Source organism: Rhodofomes roseus (assembly GCF_022264815.1).
Source record: "Rhodofomes roseus strain CIRM-BRFM 1785 chromosome Unknown C8Q71scaffold_8, whole genome shotgun sequence".
In the NCBI taxonomy this organism is placed as follows: Eukaryota; Fungi; Basidiomycota; class Agaricomycetes; order Polyporales; family Fomitopsidaceae; genus Rhodofomes; species Rhodofomes roseus.
Genome location: NW_025952964.1, coordinates 124,979 through 142,839, shown reverse-complemented (window position 1 = coordinate 142,839; position 17,861 = coordinate 124,979). Strand labels below are relative to the sequence as shown.

The 17,861-nt window shown below is 55.5% G+C and overlaps 5 protein-coding genes across 5 annotated transcripts; 4 read left to right on the top strand and 1 right to left on the bottom strand.

Moving 5' to 3' along the window:
- Positions 1-164: 164 nt before the first annotated feature.
- C8Q71DRAFT_753283 (glycoside hydrolase family 38 protein) lies at positions 165-5,985 on the top strand. Its single transcript, XM_047923426.1, has 28 exons — positions 165-284; positions 352-748; positions 1,155-1,222; positions 1,276-1,487; positions 1,548-1,873; positions 1,925-2,326; positions 2,382-2,390; positions 2,445-2,521; positions 2,583-2,641; positions 2,703-2,786; positions 2,841-2,968; positions 3,020-3,041; positions 3,099-3,126; positions 3,174-3,226; positions 3,277-3,379; positions 3,435-3,443; positions 3,497-3,515; positions 3,565-3,905; positions 3,961-4,060; positions 4,120-4,196; positions 4,256-4,386; positions 4,441-4,462; positions 4,516-4,596; positions 4,644-4,768; positions 4,818-4,953; positions 5,003-5,101; positions 5,150-5,525; positions 5,579-5,985. Exons 2-28 carry the CDS (start codon positions 444-446, stop codon positions 5,631-5,633), a joined length of 3,447 nt encoding a protein of 1,148 aa, XP_047779614.1. The 5' UTR covers positions 165-284; positions 352-443; the 3' UTR covers positions 5,634-5,985.
- A 227-nt stretch (positions 5,986-6,212) lies between these two features.
- C8Q71DRAFT_906584 (uncharacterized protein) lies at positions 6,213-8,280 on the bottom strand (the record flags this gene model as incomplete). The annotated part of the gene is made up of 13 exons (XM_047928932.1): positions 8,201-8,280; positions 7,910-8,104; positions 7,817-7,851; positions 7,595-7,753; positions 7,420-7,482; positions 7,270-7,367; positions 7,126-7,223; positions 7,066-7,079; positions 6,869-7,009; positions 6,795-6,810; positions 6,695-6,743; positions 6,290-6,642; positions 6,213-6,237 (listed from the first exon to the last, which is right to left on the bottom strand). Exons 2-13 carry the CDS (start codon positions 7,957-7,959, stop codon positions 6,213-6,215), a joined length of 1,101 nt encoding a protein of 366 aa, XP_047779613.1. The 5' UTR covers positions 7,960-8,104; positions 8,201-8,280.
- A 1,914-nt stretch (positions 8,281-10,194) lies between these two features.
- C8Q71DRAFT_706499 (Clavaminate synthase-like protein) lies at positions 10,195-11,733 on the top strand (the record flags this gene model as incomplete). The annotated part of the gene is made up of 3 exons (XM_047920508.1): positions 10,195-10,326; positions 10,389-10,724; positions 10,777-11,733. The coding sequence occupies 3 exons, from the start codon at positions 10,195-10,197 to the stop codon at positions 11,731-11,733; spliced, it is 1,425 nt and encodes a 474-aa protein (XP_047779612.1).
- A 173-nt stretch (positions 11,734-11,906) lies between these two features.
- Positions 11,907-14,497, top strand: C8Q71DRAFT_753278 (uncharacterized protein). The gene is made up of 9 exons (XM_047923425.1): positions 11,907-12,235; positions 12,305-12,373; positions 12,426-12,491; positions 12,544-12,841; positions 12,898-13,091; positions 13,143-13,261; positions 13,313-13,650; positions 13,706-13,951; positions 14,006-14,497. The coding sequence occupies exons 1-9, from the start codon at positions 12,011-12,013 to the stop codon at positions 14,350-14,352; spliced, it is 1,902 nt and encodes a 633-aa protein (XP_047779611.1). The 5' UTR covers positions 11,907-12,010; the 3' UTR covers positions 14,353-14,497.
- A 25-nt stretch (positions 14,498-14,522) lies between these two features.
- On the top strand, positions 14,523-17,648 carry C8Q71DRAFT_753273 (uncharacterized protein). Its single transcript, XM_047923424.1, has 9 exons — positions 14,523-15,552; positions 15,804-16,154; positions 16,204-16,551; positions 16,604-16,628; positions 16,687-16,740; positions 16,792-16,830; positions 16,892-16,911; positions 16,965-17,051; positions 17,108-17,648. Exons 1-9 carry the CDS (start codon positions 14,734-14,736, stop codon positions 17,225-17,227), a joined length of 1,863 nt encoding a protein of 620 aa, XP_047779610.1. The 5' UTR covers positions 14,523-14,733; the 3' UTR covers positions 17,228-17,648.
- The last annotated feature ends 213 nt before the right edge of the window (positions 17,649-17,861 follow it).

The window sequence follows — 17,861 nt, the reverse complement described above, 5'->3', positions numbered from 1 at the left end:
TCAGTGGTACTATGAACCACTGCTGTAATGTAGCACGCAAGGCACAAGGGCTGCATACAGGTCCACGTGCTTCAATGGTTTGGCTGACTTGCCAAATATGGATGAGTTCTAAAAATAGAGACGGCTTAACCCCGCATTCATGGGGCTGCTTTAACTTACCGCCCATGGGACCTGGTGCATTGAGGACTGCTTGATTACGACCGCCAACGTCGACGGCACCAAACATCGTTTCGTACGTCGAATCCTGCGCAAGAACACGCTGAAGTGAGGACAGTGAGGACGACGTGCGCTCGCTGTTGACATTGCTTATCTCATGGACCCTCATGACCGCGTGGTTACGTTCATTTCCAGGTCCACCTGCACGCCCACAAACACAACCCACAGACGATCCTCCAACAGTCCTCCTCATTGTCAAGTGAACCTCTCACTCACTCCTGAGCAAGATGTCCCATCATCATGGACATGGTTGCCAACAAGGCTCTGCTACGGTCGACTATCCACAGACTAACTACGGCACGGGTGCGAAATGGATCAAGCACTTGACCCAGGGCCGCTTGGGCACCTTCAATGGCGGACACTATGCGGACGTCAACCTGTCGCAGGTTCTGTACCACCACCGCGTCGATGACTCTGCCTACATCAAGCTCCAGGTGTGGAGCGCGCCGGGGAGGTCGAAGCCGTCATTCGCGGAGGCCATGAAGCAGAAGTTCAAGCCAGCGAAGAAGGGGGACGAGTTTGGACCGTCATGTACGTTCTGTATGTCAAACCACACGCGCTCAGCTACTTATGCACCCTCCAGGGGTAAGTTATACTTCGAGATTTTCTGTCCTGTTACGCGCCTCTTCGCGGACGTATTGTGCCCATGTCAGAAATGTATGAGCCCCCGAGTACAGCGATAGAGGGGCAGCACGCTAATGTGCCCTTTCCTTGCGTGCCTGTGCCCAAACACTATACACTGGCTACATCGGCATGCGGAAGTATACTTCGCTCTATCAGTGTGTCCCCCGACCCCGACCATACAACGGATTTGACTCGCAGCACGACCCTCGCTACCGTGCTTACCTCTCACTTCACACAACGACTTATATTTCCACTGCTTCGATCCTACCGCTTTAAACGCGAACCCTTGATGAATGTACTGATCATTTTGAGTAGACCAACCACTGGTGGAAAGTCTCCGTGACTCTCCCGGCCTATTGGGACCAGTATGAAGTTGTCCAATGTAGGTGCATCAGGCACGTCACATCCACCTGGAGACTGATTGAAATATTCCAGTCGAGTTCGACCCCGACTGTGAGGCAATGATCTTCACGACGGACGGCACACCCCTGCAGGGTATCACAGGTGGATGGGGCGGCGACCGTCGCGTTGAGTTCATCCTCCCGTCCGAGGCGCGCAAGGCCCGGAAGTTCGACTTCGTCATCGAGTCCTCATGCAACGGGATGTTCGGCGTCCCCTGGAACGGCGACACCATCGAGCACCCCGACGTATGTCTCTAGCCGCCTATCTTCTCAGCGTCCTGGTGACTTATTGTGCGCACAACACAGATGAACAGGCGCTTCAGGCTCGCGTCGGCCGACTTGGTCGTGCTGAACCAGGACGCATGGCAACTGCTCTGGGATTTCTCGACGCTGCGCGAGATCTCGGAGTCGCTACCTGGCAACACGTCCCTGCAGAACAAGGCGCTCGTCACCGCCAATGCGATCATGAACACACTCGACAAGGATGACCTCGGGAGCATCGACCGATCACGCAAGCTTGCGGAAGCGGTGTTCGGCGAGGGGTGGGCTGACAAGGGCGACAAGATTTACGAGGAGGGACCAGACGAGGCCTCCATCTGGGGTATCGGTCATTGCCATATCGACACTGCCTGGTGAGTGCACTGGCTCCGAACCACTGAATCATTGATACTCATACACGATAGGCTCTGGCCGTACCAAGTGACGCAACAGAAGGTCGCGCGCTCGTGGTCGACCCAAGTCGACCTCATGGAGCGCTACCCGGAGCACCGCTTCACCTGCTCGCAGGCACAGCAGTACAAGTGGCTCGAGCAGCTGTACCCGCCCCTCTTCGAGCGCGTCAAGGCGCAGGTGCTCGCGGGGCGCTTCCACCTTGTCGGCGGGTCGTGGGTCGAGAACGACTCGAACATGCCGAGCGGCGAGGCGCTCGCGCGGCAGTTCATATTCGGCCAGAGGTACTTTGAGAGCAGGTTTGGCATGAGGTGTGAGACGGCGTGGTTGCCGGACTCGTTCGGCTTGACGGGCGCGCTCCCGCAGCTGATCCGCCAGGCAGGGATGAAGTACTTCTTTACCCAGAAGCTGAGCTGGTGAGTAATGGGATCGCGGCGTATCTGGCAAAAAATTGACGTCGTCGTCGTTCAGGAACAACATGTGAGTATTCGTGCTCTGAGTTCAGTGTAGACATGTTGGTGACGCGGGCTTCAGCAACACATTCCCTCACTCGACGTTCAACTGGGTTGGCATTGACGGAACGCAAGTGCTTTGCCATATGACGCCCGTTGGTCGGTATCAACTTGCTATTGACTGCTGTCACTGGGACTAACTGATATGTGCCTCCGCAAGACACTTACACCGCTCAAGCTACCGTCGGCGACGTCAACAAGGGTGTCACCAACCACAAGGTCTGCATAATGCCGCCGCGCTGCACATGCGCACATCTGCTCACCGACTGCCTGACCACAGAACCTCGAATCCTCTGACATCTCGCTGCTCGTGTTCGGCAACGGTGACGGTGGAGGAGGTCCGCTCGCGAAAATGTTGGAGAACGTAAGGTTGCATCTCCTGAGTGCCATGCCGCTTACTTATTGAAGCAAACTGCAGCTTCGCCGCATTCGTGCAGCAGCAAACAACTCACGCGAGATACCGCCTGTTAACATGGGACACTCGGTTGACGAGTTCTTCGACGTGGTCGCGAAGAAATCGGATGCAGGCAAGGCGTTGCCCAACTGGTAAGCTAAAGACGTCTGGGTGTGTGAGTGGTGGTTGACGTTGTGATACAGGAATGGAGAGTTGTATCTCGAGGTGAGACTGGCATGAATCTTTGGGGGACGATGTGACACCAACTCGTATGTTTGATAGTTCCACAGGGGGACATACACCTCGCATGGTACGTACTACGACGACGTCCTAAGATCTATCTAAATATAGGTATAGGCTCAATCAAGAAGGGCAATCGCAAGTCTGAAGTCTTGTTGCGGGATGTCGAAGTGAGCACATCGCAATACGTGCAGGGCAACATGTCTGAATTCCTGCTTAGTATCTGGCGACGTTGGCCTCGTTGTACAAGTGGCACAACCCTGACTACGTCTATCCTAACGAGAGGATCAATGATTGCTGGGAGAAGGTCTTGCTGAACCAGTGTACGTTTTGCTATTGCTTTCCCAGTGTAGATGTAGCTGATGTGCTCTATCTCAGTCCATGACGGTGAGTCGCGCTCGCTCGCATATGATAAATGCACCTAAAATGTCTTGCTGCAGTACTCCCTGGATCCGCCATGTAAGCGAATCCTTCTGTGTCACTGAATCATAGCTAACTGCGTCGTCAGTGGGATGGTCTACGAGGACGCCGAGAAGCTCTACGCCGAAGTTCGCAAAGAAGGCGCGCAGCTCATCGAAGACGCATGGACGACCCTCTTCCCGACGTCGTACCCGCTGTCCAATGTCGCTGCTTTGAAGAAACGTGGGTCCCTCGTGGGCTTCAATACCACCCATCTGCCCCGCCGCGACGTCGTGAAGGTCCCTCTCGGCGCTGGTGCGGCCAATCTCAAAGCGCAGGTCGTACAGGCCTCGAAGGACGGAAGCTATGGCTATGCGCTGATGGATTGCTCAGAGGGTGGCCCCATAGCGACCCCGACGGGACTCTTCGCGGATTGCATGCCAGTATCTGGTAAGCGGAGTTGGTTGCATCGCTTGTATCTTCCCATTGACTTTCCTCGCGTCAGTCTTTACGAATGGATCGGGCCACTTTGTGCTGCGGAACTCCAGCGTGCAACTGACAATCTCTGAGGGTAGGATTTCCAGCTTGGTCGACGTCGAACTCGGGTATGTAGGCGAAACTCAGGCATTGTCTGCGTGATGTACTGACCAGCGTACCAACCTAGCCGTGAGCTCCTGACACCGGGGCAGACCGGTGGACTGGTGATATTCAACGACAGACCGAACTACTGGGATGCATGGGGTATGTCCGTCAGTACAGTTTGGAGCAGAGAGCTGACTTGTAATATCCTTGGTGGATAGATGTCGAGATACACCATCTTGAGACCGTTCACCCGTTGGAGTTCTCCAATATTTCGGTCGTTGCAGAGGGCCCACTGCGTGCCTCGGTCAAGTCTGAGTTCAAGTACCGCCAGAGTACCATTACCGTCACGGTGAGTAGTACTATCTGGTCTTCCGGGAGCGTCAAGATAAACGTTCCGCTCTAGATCTCCCTCGATGCTATCACTGGTGAGAAACCTTTGTGATTGCTGATTGACCATGAAGCTAATGCTCATTGACAGCGTCAATGAAGAAGGATTCTCGATCACTGTTCATATTCGATGCTGTTGTGGATTGGCATGAGAGGCATGAATTCTTGAAATGTAAGTTCTTTCCTCCTTGATGACGATTATCGGCTCATAGTCAATAGTCGAGCTCCCGCTTAACCTGCACAACGATGTGGCTACCTACGAGACTCAATTTGGACACGTGCAGCGGCCTACTCACAACAATACAACTTGGGATATGGCGAAGTTCGAGGTGTGCGGTCACAAAGTAGGTGCCTCATAAGTTCATCGTGCGCGCACACCTGACGCTGCACTAGTACGCCGATCTCAGCGAATTCGGGTATGGCGTTGCTATCTTGTCCGAGTCGAAGTATGGCTTCTCTTGCCGCGGAAACGTTCTCCGCATCTCGCTTCTCCGGGCAGCCACGGCTCCCGACGAAAACCAGGACCAAGGTAGGCACTATCATCGATCTACATGGAGTCATGCACTGACATGGAGCAGGCATGCACGAGTTCTCGTGGGCCGTCATGCCCCACGTTGGACACTTCTTGGAATCGGATGTTCCGCAAGCTGCGCAGTTGTTCAATTCGCCTTTACCCAGTGAGTAGAAGCTCCAGCATAGGGAGCCTCGCACTTACCTGGCACCAGCGCGCTTCGTGGCGGGCGATGGGACCAAGTCTCCCATGCTTCATGTCGGCCCAGCATTTGCGGTGGAAGGTGCTCGGAACGTCTTCCTTGAGACCGTCAAGCGCGGATTGGACGACAAGTTCGAGTCTAAGGGTGGGGATGTCTCCGTCGTTCTACGGATCTACGAAGCGTTCGGGGGCCATGCCCAAGCGTGGCTGAAGATCGCCAAGCACATTCCTGTGTCGAAGATTTTCGCGACCAATCTGCTTGAGGACCATGAAGCGGAGTTGTCCTTCCTCGATTCTGAAGACCACGCACACCACGCCGTCAAGCTCAATTTCCACGGGTTCGAGGTCAAGACGATCAAGCTTGTTCTGGGCCGGTCTGACATTCAAGCGTGAGCATCTTCTGACCATGTGAAGCATACGGTTCTCGCTCACGATAACGTAGCAGCAGCGAAGGCGCTGATCATTGGATCACAATCGACAAGCCATCCTTCGTGTAAAGTGCTAAGTATGCATGATCATACGCGGTGAAGTCGCCCATCCTACAGCCGATCTATTGGATTGCGGGCGTTCATGTATTTCTTGTAAAACAGAGGACGTTGCTGCCCAGACAGCTGTGTATTCAGATTGATGTGTACTATTGTGCTTTTGGATGTTCTGAGCAAGCAAGCTATGACTACTGAAAATATGCTGGCGGGCTCTGCACCTTGTATTTAATGCTACGTCGCTCGCGGTCACACTACCGATGTTCTGGTATCCCACGGGGTTGTAGCTTACACGAACTACCAGTCATATGCTGGTACTAGAGTACTCACGATCTAGTTGCCATCAAACCTCGAAGTTCAAACTCGCTATCGACAGGCATGCATTCAGGCGTCTTTGTGACAGTGATTTGCGTCGGCCATTCGAGCCCAATGAACAATCGGTCCGTCATAGCACTCAATTACCCTCCATCTGGAATATGCTACTGTATGATACATGGCTGCATCGATCTGGATCCGGACACATTCCCATTTGAATGAACCGTTCTCGTGTGCCGATGCCACTGAGTTGCTTGTTTCCCCTCGGGCAATCGGCAATTACACTTCGGACGTGGCAAACACTCTTTGGACAACTCGTCAGTGTCCTCCATCCATCCCGGAACGCGGGCACTCACTGGACCTGCAACGGGTCGATGCTCTCTGTTGCACTCCCCGTTCGCCCCCGTTCATACAGCCACCCAGAAGGCTTGCCCTTGGCACTCGTATGTTCCACCGCTGCTCCCGCAGGGGCCGCAACTGCCAAGAGCGTATCTGCTTGCGGAGGACTGATAGTGCTTTCTGTCGGACTGATTAAACCATGTGAAGGAGCAGCAGTGGATTCCGTGCGCTGCATGGCGAATGAAAGGTGTAGTGTCGGGAGATCTGATGTGTCCGCAGGCGGCTCAATGATGTCCCGCATGTTCAAGAGGCAGCGAGATATGAGGACCATCGTAACAGGGCTAGTGATGACCAGGTTAATGTTGAAACTCTATGACGTCACTTAGCGACCGACGATGCAAGGTCTGCGATAGTCAACGTACCTTGACGAGCCAGATCACTATGTCCACGATATTGAGTATTAGGATAAAACTGTGACACTGATTCAACTACCGTCCATCGTCAAAGAGGCAAGAGACTTACACAAACAGCATCATGCCTAGGACGAGTAGGGATTATCGATATCGTCGTTCCCAAAATGATCACAGTCGGCTCACCATCTCTGAGCATGAGGATTACAAGCGATGACTTTTGCATTGCTTGTGCGATGAATCTTCTGTGTGATCGGGTGTAGAGCCACATAGACAAGATTACGACGGTGTCGCATGCTATCACACAAGCTCGACTCAGAATGAGTACTGTAAAGAGCTGATTCAGCAGCAGCATAATCACATGGACTTAGTAAGGAACATACACCTGGGGATAATCCTATGTGAGATCAGCTTGCTCGTCGTACATGCTTTGATCGACGTACTTGGACAGCAGGGATACAGGAGACTTCTGTTCTGAGAAGCATTGGTAGGTGCCATCGGCTAGGATCTCTGCACCATAGCGCGAGGTTACGAGGTTGTACTGCACCAAATCAGTGTCAGATCCATTGTGTGACGACAGTGCTTACCACATTCGTGGCACCCGGACAGAGTCCTAGGGCCAAGGTCAACAAGGTGGGGCGCCAGTCACGCCCGCTGACTGCGTAGACACGAAGAGCTCCAAATACTGGAAAAATACATGTTCAGTCGAATCATATCCTGAGGGCTGCGGCACCTACCGCCGGGCATCGAAACAAGTACAACATTCGTGATTGCGGTGACTATCATCAGCCCTCGACACCTGTACACATCCCGACTTTGAGCCCTTATCGTATCAGCATAATCAAGCGTAGTTACCCCTGCAGCGGGTACCGTAGGGTTAATAGGTATTATGATTGAAAGAAGGTACACTTACTGCCTCGGAATATGTAAACGGGACCCAATCTAATGCGACGAAGAGAAGTATCGGGTAGCGTGTGAGAACATACACTGCAGACGACAATGTCAATTTCCAAGTCCAGACGACCTTGACCTCCGTAGCCATGCTAAGCAACCAGTCGTAACCGACCAAGGCTGAGCATATAATGTATCAAAATTCAAGGGTCCCCGGGATATCACTGTACATGGTTTGCTCACCTGTGGTCGCCACGGCACAGTAATTGATAGCATTACTAAGTCAGAGGATCATTTTAGTTCTCCGAGTATGCCAAAAGTCAAAGTCCGGCTCACATCAGGATCAGCTGTTGAATGGCGTATTGTTCGTCTGAGGACTCGGGCATCGTCTCTGGCCCGGGGTAGAACAGCTAGAAGACGGTGGACCAGGAACCAGCAGGTATGTTGGCATGCGGTTTATATCCCTGTATCATCCCTTGCTGCATTGACATGGGGATATAGTGAATGATGATCAGGCATGGGCGGGTCGCGCTGCAAGAGAACATGAGTGTATGGTTAACATAGTTGGGCGCCGCGGCCGGCGAGCGCATCAAGGGTTAAACAAATGGAGAGATCATTGACACGCACCTACTAGCCTAGTATCATAGGAACGGCCCGCATGTGAGTAGGCAGACATGAATGTAGCGGTAGAAGCGTTGAAGTTGAAGATCTTCACAAAGGCCCACCGACCCTCTTGAACGGTCCGAGTCCCATGCACCATGAGCCCAACCATACTAGATGATAACACCAGCATTCCGAGCCATCAGGGTCATCCTGTATTGCGCGCTCTACTAGTAGTGACTGTGTTCATGAACTCCCAGAACTGTGCGCGCTATGAGCGCTTATCACTCGGCGTCGCTCCAGGACCGCGATGCCAATGTCGTGCCTGATTCACCTCCCTTTGAATACGAATTGGTGACTGAAATACTTTCAAAGTTGAAGCAGGGTCTGCGCGGGGCGACGAGGTCCTTATAGACGATGTAGGCGGGGATACACAGGTGCGATGACTGGTAGTCACTGACATGTTGAATCTTCAACGTTTCAACGTTATTAATATCAGCCGGCTGTCTGCTGGCGGCGAGGTGAAGCACTTGACGCACGGGGAAAGCTCAATCCGCTTACATACCGGCTTCATATGTACTAGTAGTACAGTGGCTGTGTAAGTTAGTATGGGCGCCGGTCAGATAGAAAACTCCTGGGGTCATTTGACTGGGGCCGGCCGGTGAATTGCACGGCGGAGAGCTCGAGAGGCGGGGCGGGACCGGATGGGTTGGTAATTCCGGACACAAATGGTCCAGAGGGGAAGCATTGGCAACGGGACGCGGCGCAGTCTGAGAGCACAGCAAGTTCCTCGACACTTACCGTCCAATGTGCTCTGGGTCTTTTTGGCTTCACTAGGCACCGCTGTGATTGCAGTGCTGAGACGAGGTCGAAGTGGACGAGTGCATACTACACAGGCGATTGATCGTCAAACGTCCGAGGCGCTAGTTCTCCTATTGCAGAAGTCGGTCGATGTGTAACACAGCACGAAAACACAATACTCACCTCTCTATCCGTATCTCGCTGATCTCTGCCACATCGATTGTCAGTCTCGACGCTCGGCTGCTCACAAAGCCACTAGCCTTACCAAACTCATAACCTAGTTCCGATGCTTCCGACGAAGATCAATCCCCACACCAGGGCAACGAGGGAAGCTATAGAGAACAGAGCGATGGTTGGGAAGATGACACTGAATGTTTTCTGAAGTGCACAAACCGCTGCATGTGCCCGTCAGCGGTTGGCCGATATGTGGGACCACCGAGACCGACTGCGTGTGCTCCGAGTCAATCAAGCAGTGATCATCTGTTGCGGCAGGGAGTATATTCCGAGTCCAGAGACGATGCGATGCCACGGACTTCTTGGTATTTCTGTGCCGGTTGAACGTCTGAAAATCGAAGTTCCGCGTGCGAACGATAGGCGGTAGCATGTTGGCATGCTGATGTTGACACCACCTGAGCACACCGGTGCCGGGTACTACTGTAGGACTCGTCAAAGGGTTGAGTACTCAATTGCCCGTCGTATACCTCAGGCGATGTTGTAGATTTTGCGAGTCACGAACCTTTAACAGAACTGCTTGGATGCGCCAGGCAGAACCCGACATGTCCATTGCCATAATTGTCAATCCATTACAGTCCCTTAGACTCGACGTCCGAGACGCTGGGCAGGCGGAGAGGCCTTTTGTGCGTGTTTTGCTGTAATACTTGGCCGCATCAGCGATATCATGGGGTAGCGAAGCTTGTGATGTTCGGGGTTGATCTGCACAATACTGAGGCTATAACGAGGAAGAAGGACTTGTTCGTGTCGATGACATTGATCGGCGGAGGTATCCAAGAGGTGGGACTTTGGTCAAACGCCACCGTAACAAGCACAGTGTAAGCGGAGCTTCATTCATTTCTATCCATTGCATTTCGGACTTCCTATTCTCAATGAAGTGAGCTAAGAGACAAGTACTGACTGTCGTCAGTGCGACGCGGGTCGTCAGACAGCGCGACTCTCACTACTTACTGACCTTCTCTGCAGTCGTTACATACGTCGGGCGAAGAATGACCATTCAACTTGAACATATCAAGCCACATACCTCGGCGCAGGACTTCTTCGCACAATACGTCTCACTACGGAAGCCGGTAATCATCGACGGCCTTCCAGACGATCCATCCTTCGCGGCTCAAAAATGGGTACGCTCACCTACGATATTCCATGTTCTGCGACCGCAGCTCACTTCCTTCGGTGAAGACAGTCTTCAGACCTTGATTACCTCTCCTCGAAAGCGGGTGACACCAAGGTGCTCGTCGAGCCCATGCACCCGACCACCCAACAGTTTGGCACGGACGTCCAACGGGTCTCGATGCCGTTCCGCGAGTTCCTTCAGTCGCTCAAGAACGAGAAGGGCCCCTACCACTATCTGACAACGCAGTATTCTGGAGAGGAGTGGGACGCGCTGACCGTGTTCTCGCCGCCGACGGACGCGTTGAGAGACGAGTTCCCTGAGGTCCCGCGGCTCATAGGAAACCTGTATCTGCAGCAGGCGAACCTCTGGTTGGGGAAGTCGAAAGACGGGTCGTCATCAGGACTGGTGCGTGTTCACCTCCACACATATGGCTGTCGTCTTGACTTGAGCTTATCAGCACCACGACTTCCACGACAACTTGTACTGCTTGCTCAAGGGCCGCAAGCGCTTTGTGCTCTTCCCACCCCATGAGCACGAACATCTCTATCCGCACGGAACTGTGCACACACTTCACAAAAACGGCGTCATCGCGTATGATAAGATGCTTCGCGCAGACGGACTGGACTACCGAGTCGCACTCCGCACGCGCATCGCCGTTCTAAAGAAGCAGCTGGACGCAATGGAAGCCAGCGGCGCCAAGACAAAAGGAAAAGGAAAGGCGAAGGCGGCAACGAAGGAGAGGAAGGCCTTGGAGAGGGAGTACCTCAGCTTGCGAGAGGAGCTAGAGGAGCTGGCGGAGGACGAGCAGTATGGGTTCCCGCTCGACGATGACGAGGACGACATAGAGCGTGTCGACGATGGGAGTGACCTCGGTTCGCTCGCTGGAGACTTGGACGGTCAAGACGACTACGAGGCGTTGATGGGGGAGGATGGGTTGGACGGAGACGAACGGTCTATCACTGGCGAAGACCGAAGCGGGGAGGCAGCGGAGGACCCTCCTTCGTTCTCTTGCATTCCAACGGCCTTCCTGCACAAGCAGCTTGACTTGCCGACAACCGCTATCGCCCTGTCTGATTCATCTCCTGCGGACTTCCTCAAGCTCGCGAAAGCGAGCCCACCGTACGTCGTCGAGCTGTCCGCAGGCCAAATGCTGTACCTTCCCGCTTCGTGGTGGCACGAAGTCACGTCCTCGTCGGATGGCGAGGAAGACGTGCACATGGCGTTGAACTGGTGGTTCTACCCGCCGGATGCGGATAGCTTCGAAGAGCCATACGAAGACAAGGCTGTCTGGGAATACCTCCGGGAGAGCAGGCGCAAAGACGGTGTGGCGAGGATCGGGGACCCGGCTGCTGATCCAGGAAAGAGAAAGCGCGATGACGGCAGTGAGCTACCAGTCAAGAAGGCAAAGAAATAGGTATCTCAGGCCCGTTAAACTGTTTGGCTCCTATGTTCTCAAACCGTGTCGAGATGCCTCCTACTGTGTTATAGCTTATGTTTGGAGATTGCTGTGAATGAGCAGGCCGTAACATCGCGGCACTACTCAAATTGACTCCTCAGATTAGTCAGCAGCAAAAGTGACCGAATCAGGCACTCGGTGCGTACGGCGCCCAGACCGAGCTGCTGAAGTCTTCTGTTGACCTTGCTGCTCTGGGCAATTGCGACACATCCTAGTGCAAGCTCAAACGACTAACATGAAGAGGTCGCAGGACCTCTCACCCCTCGCTGCGGAACAGGGGCAATCGTCTGCGTTTCCGGCGCCCAAGAAATTCAAGGCGGCCCCTCGTGTCTCGCATGGCATCAGCGTACCTGCTCCTGAACACCCGACCAGCCCTACGATGGAAAATGGCGACAACGAGTGGACGAGGGTAGAGAAGCGCAAGGCGAAGAAGGCGAAGAGGACGGAGGCGAAGATGGAAGTGTGTGTCCCGACGCGGTTTGAGATGTTGGGCAAGATGCCCGTTACTCAAGGTGCACCCGCCCCGCAGGTCAACCCACCCAGGTTCATGTACTCCAAAGCCGAGATCATACGGAGACGGGAGGCAGTCGGTATCAACGTGCGTCGTGTGCGTCGCGTGCAAGGAGCGTTGGCTGACCTTCCGTGTGCAGGATATCCGGGAGCTGGTCCTGCATCTGTCTGCAGATGCGCCGCCAGCGAGCTGGGTCAGGGTAGAGGTGCGTTGCAACCCGGCTGAAGGCAACCGCCCGATCCTGACATACGTCTCAGAATCCTCGATCTGTGAAGAAAGTTGTGGCGATCCTCGTTCCGGGGATTACCCCAGAGATCATCTCGCTGCCGCCGTTGCCCACGTCGGCGACGGCCAACCCGAACCTCCCTCTTCCTGTTCCTCTCCCTGCTGAAGGCTCGTCATCTGGTCTTCCATTCATTGGACGGACGTTCAGCCATGCGTGTCCTACTCGGGCGCCCGGCGACCAGACGCGGATGCACTCCGTGCTCAACTCGTTCTTCCAAGGTCCTATCACAGGCGAGGAGAAGAAAAAGCGGCTCATCGAGCGTGTCAATTGTGTGTTCACTACCTCATGGATACGCCGAGTTGTCTGACGCAAATCGTGACGGTAGCAGAGCGGGCTTGGGAGAAGACACCGATGCGCTACATCCTGTCCACTGAACTGATGATCGAGAACGACTACCCAGTACCATCATACATAGCTGAAGTCTTCGAGAAATCCCCTGGATGGGTAGAGACACCGCAGGCATCCACCTCACAGTCGCCGGAAACGCAACCGCGGATATATGCTATTGACTGCGAGATGGTAAGCCCGCATCGTAGGAGTAACTTGGCGGTTCTGCTCACGCACCCCCAGTGTGTAACAGAGGATGGGAAGGAGCTCACGCGAGTGTGTATGATCGAATATGACTCCGGCATAGTCGTATACGACCAGCTCGTCAAACCGTCAAAGCCCATACAAGACTATCTGACAAGGTTCGTCCTTCGTAGTTCATGTCTTCCGCTCAACCTCAGACAGTAGCACAGATGGTCAGGGATTACTGCCGAAGCGCTCGACCCGGTGACGACCACCTTCGAGGAGGTACAAACCCACATCCTCAACATCCTGTCCGCAACACCGACACCAGTACTCCTCGGCCACTCACTAGAGTCTGACCTCAAAGCACTCAAAATTTGCCATCCACTGTGCATTGACACCTCCGTCATCTACCACCATCCACGCGGTCGGCCATTCAAGCCTGGATTGGCGTGGCTCACGAAGAAGTGGTGCGGTCGGGAGATCCAGAACAGGGGTGAAGGCGGACACGACCCGGAGGAGGACGCACGAGCGTGTGTAGATTTGCTCAAGAAGAAGCTCGTCAACGGTATGTGCTCTTGGTAGTTTCACGATGCTCGTGGATTCGACGGTGTGTTGCGCAGGTCCGGGCTTCGGCGAGTTCAAGATAGATATGGAGTCCATCTTCGAGCGTATATGCAGGTCCAGATCCGGGACGGTCTCCACGGCCATCATCGACCATGGTAATCCTGCTGCGTGGCATGGCACCAAGGCGACGTCAACCATCGCCTGTCAGACCGACGATGAGGTCCTCGAGGGCTTGTTGGGAGCTGTACCCTCGCATCACTTCACATTCGGACGGCTCACCGCTCTCGCTATGGCACGCGGCTGTACGTACCTGATAGACCAATTCTTGATCACCTCGGCTAACACTGTCTTTGCAGGGATCACACCAAAGACGAGCGCTGACCTGATTCCCGATCCCGACCCAACTCCCGCTACCCCCGTCGACATGGACGTGGTCCTCTCGACGTTGAACAGCCAGCTGGAGAAACTGTACGCCGGGCTTCCGCCCCGGACGGCAGTCGTCATCTTCACGGGCCACTCTGATCCCCGCCGGATGTCCGAGCTGAACGCGCGCAAGAGCACGTTTGAGACGGCGCTGAGGCAAGGGAAGGCCCTCGATGACGTCGGGAAGGAGAATTGGTGGACGACGGTGGACGGGCGGGAGCTCGAAGAGGAGGTGGAGAAGGCGAAGAGGGGGCTGTTGTTCTTGGGTGTAAAGGAGTAGTCTCCGTGAATGCCATGAGAGTACCCTCGAATATGTGCTTTTGTGTATGGCTGTCCTCGCAGCTGAGGCGGTGGTTTCTTTCTGCTCCTGTCACCTAAGTCCCACAGGATGATCAGCTTGTGTCAATTGTGAGGCTGGTAATGAGTACAAATCCCCACTCCCAGCTATGGGCCACGGTCACGACTTTGCACAGTCAGTACAAAGTTCAGCATCACTGGGCGACAAACGACGACACCTGCCTGATATGGACATGCACTGACGTCCATAGTCGCGAGCGGCGGGAGTGGCGACCGACAGGCCTTTGTCCTTGCCGCGCTTCTCTCTCTCTCCCAACCACCCACCCGCTCCTTTCCCCCGTATCATGCTCGCCATTGCTCGGCAATGCCACGCGTAGCCCAGCAAGACGATGTAGACATCATCGAGCTCGACTCCTCGCCCGATCTGCGCCCTCAGACTCGCGCCACCACCTCCAGGCAGGTCAACCGCACGGGCAAGGGCAAGAAACGCGCGCGGCCCATCCCCGCGACAGACATCATCGAGCTCTCGGACTCCGACTTGGACGGAGATGCTGTATCGCTTCCGAGGTCGCGAGGGCGGCGTCCCCAGCCTCCTCCAGCACCGGCCGGGCCAGTGGCCGGTCCATCAAGGGTCGCGCAGATGCCGTTGTTCCTCCCGGACCTCGATGATGCGGTGGAGGTCGATAGGCCGAAGTCTCCATCCGCGAAGAGCACGAACTCTGGTGTGTCTAGTGATATGCGCCGCGGTATGGCCCGGCTACACCTCGACCAGGCCCCGCCGCCCGTAGTTGCACCTGCACAGCCTGTGGCACGACCGCCCGAACCACCAGCCGCACCCGTCATTGTCGGCCCGAACGCGATGGGGGTCGACTTGACGGTCGACGACGGCCCTGCCCGTTTGGACGCCTACGTCGCGCAGGTACTCGAAATTGTGCCGGACGTGCTCCCGGAGCATGTGCGCATGCTGGTTGAGCAGAACGAGCCCACGTACGAGGGCCAGGTCGTCGAACGGATCCTGCACAGTCTTTTCGAGCTCCCCAATTATCCGAAGGCCGACCCGCAGGGCAAAGGCAAGCGCAAGAGGGAGGATGATGACCAGGGGCGTGAAGCGAAGAACGTCAAGGTCGACTATGCGAGTAAAAACAGGCAGCCCCCTGGTCCGATGTACGCGATACAAGCTTTGGTGCGTATTTCTATCATTCAGTATGTGCAGACGGTGGGCGGCTCTGTTAGGCTTGTGGGCAGCGTCGGGGTGGTGGCATAAGCCCTGTGAGTGTGTACGGGGGTGTAACTTAGGTGGCGTAGAGAGTACGTCGATGACCGAGGTTGCTCGAAAACATGCTCTTGTTCAGTAAGAAGCAAAAATTATCGTCATGTGCAGAGGCTGCCCACGTTTATTGTATCAAGACAATCCCACTGAACATGTTTCAAAAGGAACGATTGTACACAGACTTCCCTACTATCCCGGTGGCCCATGTGCGCGCGACATTCCACTCTCACAACTCGCTATATGCGCCGACGTACCTCCGTCTCCACGACGAAGTGAACAGCCCGAACCCGCCTTTCAGGCTCAAGTCTTCTGCTGTGAAGCGTCAGCCGAAGGGCAAGATGAAGCCCCAGGAGGAGCTCGAGGAAGAGGTGGCGTTCATAAAGAACAAGTTCGCGGCTGATCCGAGCAGCGCGGCAGCGCCAGAAGCGACCTCGTCCGCTGCCGCCGCCTCTGTCGAAGTGGACCCTGAAGACGGCGGCATCGAGTGCGGGTGCTGTTTCTCGAGCTATGCCTTCGTACGTACCGCCACAACGTTCCTCGCATGCGGCGCTGACACGCGCACAGGACACGATGATCCAGTGCCCCGACGCGCACCTCTTCTGCAAGGACTGCATGTCCTCGTACGCGGAGGGCCTCCTCGGGGCGCACGACGCGAACATCGTGTGCATGGACCAGACGGGGTGCAAGCTGCTGTTCCCCGCGTCGGAGCTCCGCCGCTTCCTCACGCCGAAGCTCCTCGCGCTGTACGAGCGCGTGAAGCAGCGCAAGGAAATCGAGGCGGCGGGCCTCGAGGGCCTCGAGGAGTGCCCGCATTGTGACTACAAGGTCGTGATCGAGAATGAGCAGGAGAGGCTGTTCAGGTGCCAGAATGAGGAGTGTATGGCGGTTACGTGCCGGCAGTGCAAGAAGCCCGTGAGTGGACTTGCTCAGGTAGCGAGGCAGAGTCTGACGATGCTTCTCTCAGGATCATCTCCCGAAGAGTTGCAAAGGTATAAATACCGGTCCGAAGCTATGTCTGCCATATCGGTTCACTGACGGCGATTGCAGAGGTCGAAGACGACAAGAAGCTTGATGGCCGCCATGCGATCGAAGAGGCCATGAGTAAGTATCTTGATCTATAGGGCTTTGTTTCGTTCCTAACATTGTTCGTAGCCAAAGCACTCATGAGAAACTGCCCGAAGTGTCAGAAAGGTCCGTCATATCCCGTTCGCTTTCGTCTTCAGTGGGCATTAACGCACTACTTTCTGCACAGCGTTCATCAAGGAGCATGGTGTAAGCACGCCTTTGGCTGTTCTCGAATACCCAAAGTCATACTGCCGTTCCAGTGCAACAAGATGATCTGCCCCAATTGCCGCACGATGTCCTGCTACGTCTGTCGCAAGGTCATCCTAGGCTATGAGCACTTCAACAATGTATGCACGTCCAACGCACACAATCCGTTTGTGAAGCTGAAACAATTGATGTTCAGCCTCCTCCCTATAATGGCCGCAAAGATCCCAACAAGTGCGAGCTTTGGGATTCCGTCGAGAAACGCCACAGCGACGAAGTATATGAAAACAGCCGTCTGCACCATGTTCTCCGCTCATGATATGCTCTCGCAGGTCACGGCAGCCGCCAAGAAAGCGACGGAGGAATACAAACGCGCTCATCCCGAGGTCACCGAAGAGGACCTCAAAGTCGACCTCCCACCTGCGCCCGTCGCCGGGCCCTCCAATGCTCCAGTCCCCGGCATGCTTCCACGTGCCGTCCCGCCGCCCCTGCCCTTCGTGTTCTTCGGAAACCAGCCGATCGACCCCGGCCCAGCGTTCTTCATGCCGCCGCCGCCCCCTGCGCCCCCGCACTTCGGCCAGGCCGGAGTCGACGTCGGCGGATTCGTTGGGCTTCCACACGAGATCGCGCGCCAACGACTGATGGAGCAGGAGCGTCTGCTGGTGGAGGTACGGGCGGCGGAGAGGCAGGCTGCGCTGGAGGTGCGGCGGCGGCGGGTGGCGGCGGCGCGGGCTGTGGTGCCGCCTGTGCGGGCTGCGGTGCCGCCTGTGCGGGCTGCGGTGCCGCCTGTGCGGGCTGCGGTGCCGCCTGTACAGGTGGCGGGTGCGCTGTACGGTGCACAGGGGCGACGCGGCGTCGCTCGTCCGATAGCCAATCCTCCTCCTGCCGTCCCGCCCCCGCCGCCGGTCGTTGCTGGGCGCCCGGGCGCGAAGCGGGCGAGGGCACGGAGATGA

Excerpts from the sequence above, each read along its gene's own strand:
- C8Q71DRAFT_753283 (XM_047923426.1), top strand. The coding sequence starts at position 444 with ATGTCCCATCATCATGGACATGGTTGCCAACAAGGCTCTGCTACGGTC. Across the intron at positions 2,969-3,019 it reads GGCAAGGCGTTGCCCAACTG|GAATGGAGAGTTGTATCTCG; the intron begins GTAAGCTAAAGA and ends GTTGTGATACAG. Across the intron at positions 4,463-4,515 it reads CTCCCTCGATGCTATCACTG|CGTCAATGAAGAAGGATTCT; the intron begins GTGAGAAACCTT and ends GCTCATTGACAG.
- C8Q71DRAFT_753278 (XM_047923425.1), top strand. The coding sequence starts at position 12,011 with ATGAAGAGGTCGCAGGACCTCTCACCCCTCGCTGCGGAACAGGGGCAA. Across the intron at positions 13,651-13,705 it reads CAAGAAGAAGCTCGTCAACG|GTCCGGGCTTCGGCGAGTTC; the intron begins GTATGTGCTCTT and ends TGTGTTGCGCAG. Across the intron at positions 13,952-14,005 it reads TCTCGCTATGGCACGCGGCT|GGATCACACCAAAGACGAGC; the intron begins GTACGTACCTGA and ends CTGTCTTTGCAG.
- C8Q71DRAFT_753273 (XM_047923424.1), top strand. The coding sequence starts at position 14,734 with ATGCCACGCGTAGCCCAGCAAGACGATGTAGACATCATCGAGCTCGAC. Across the intron at positions 16,629-16,686 it reads TCTCCCGAAGAGTTGCAAAG|AGGTCGAAGACGACAAGAAG; the intron begins GTATAAATACCG and ends CGGCGATTGCAG. Across the intron at positions 17,052-17,107 it reads GCTATGAGCACTTCAACAAT|CCTCCTCCCTATAATGGCCG; the intron begins GTATGCACGTCC and ends ATTGATGTTCAG.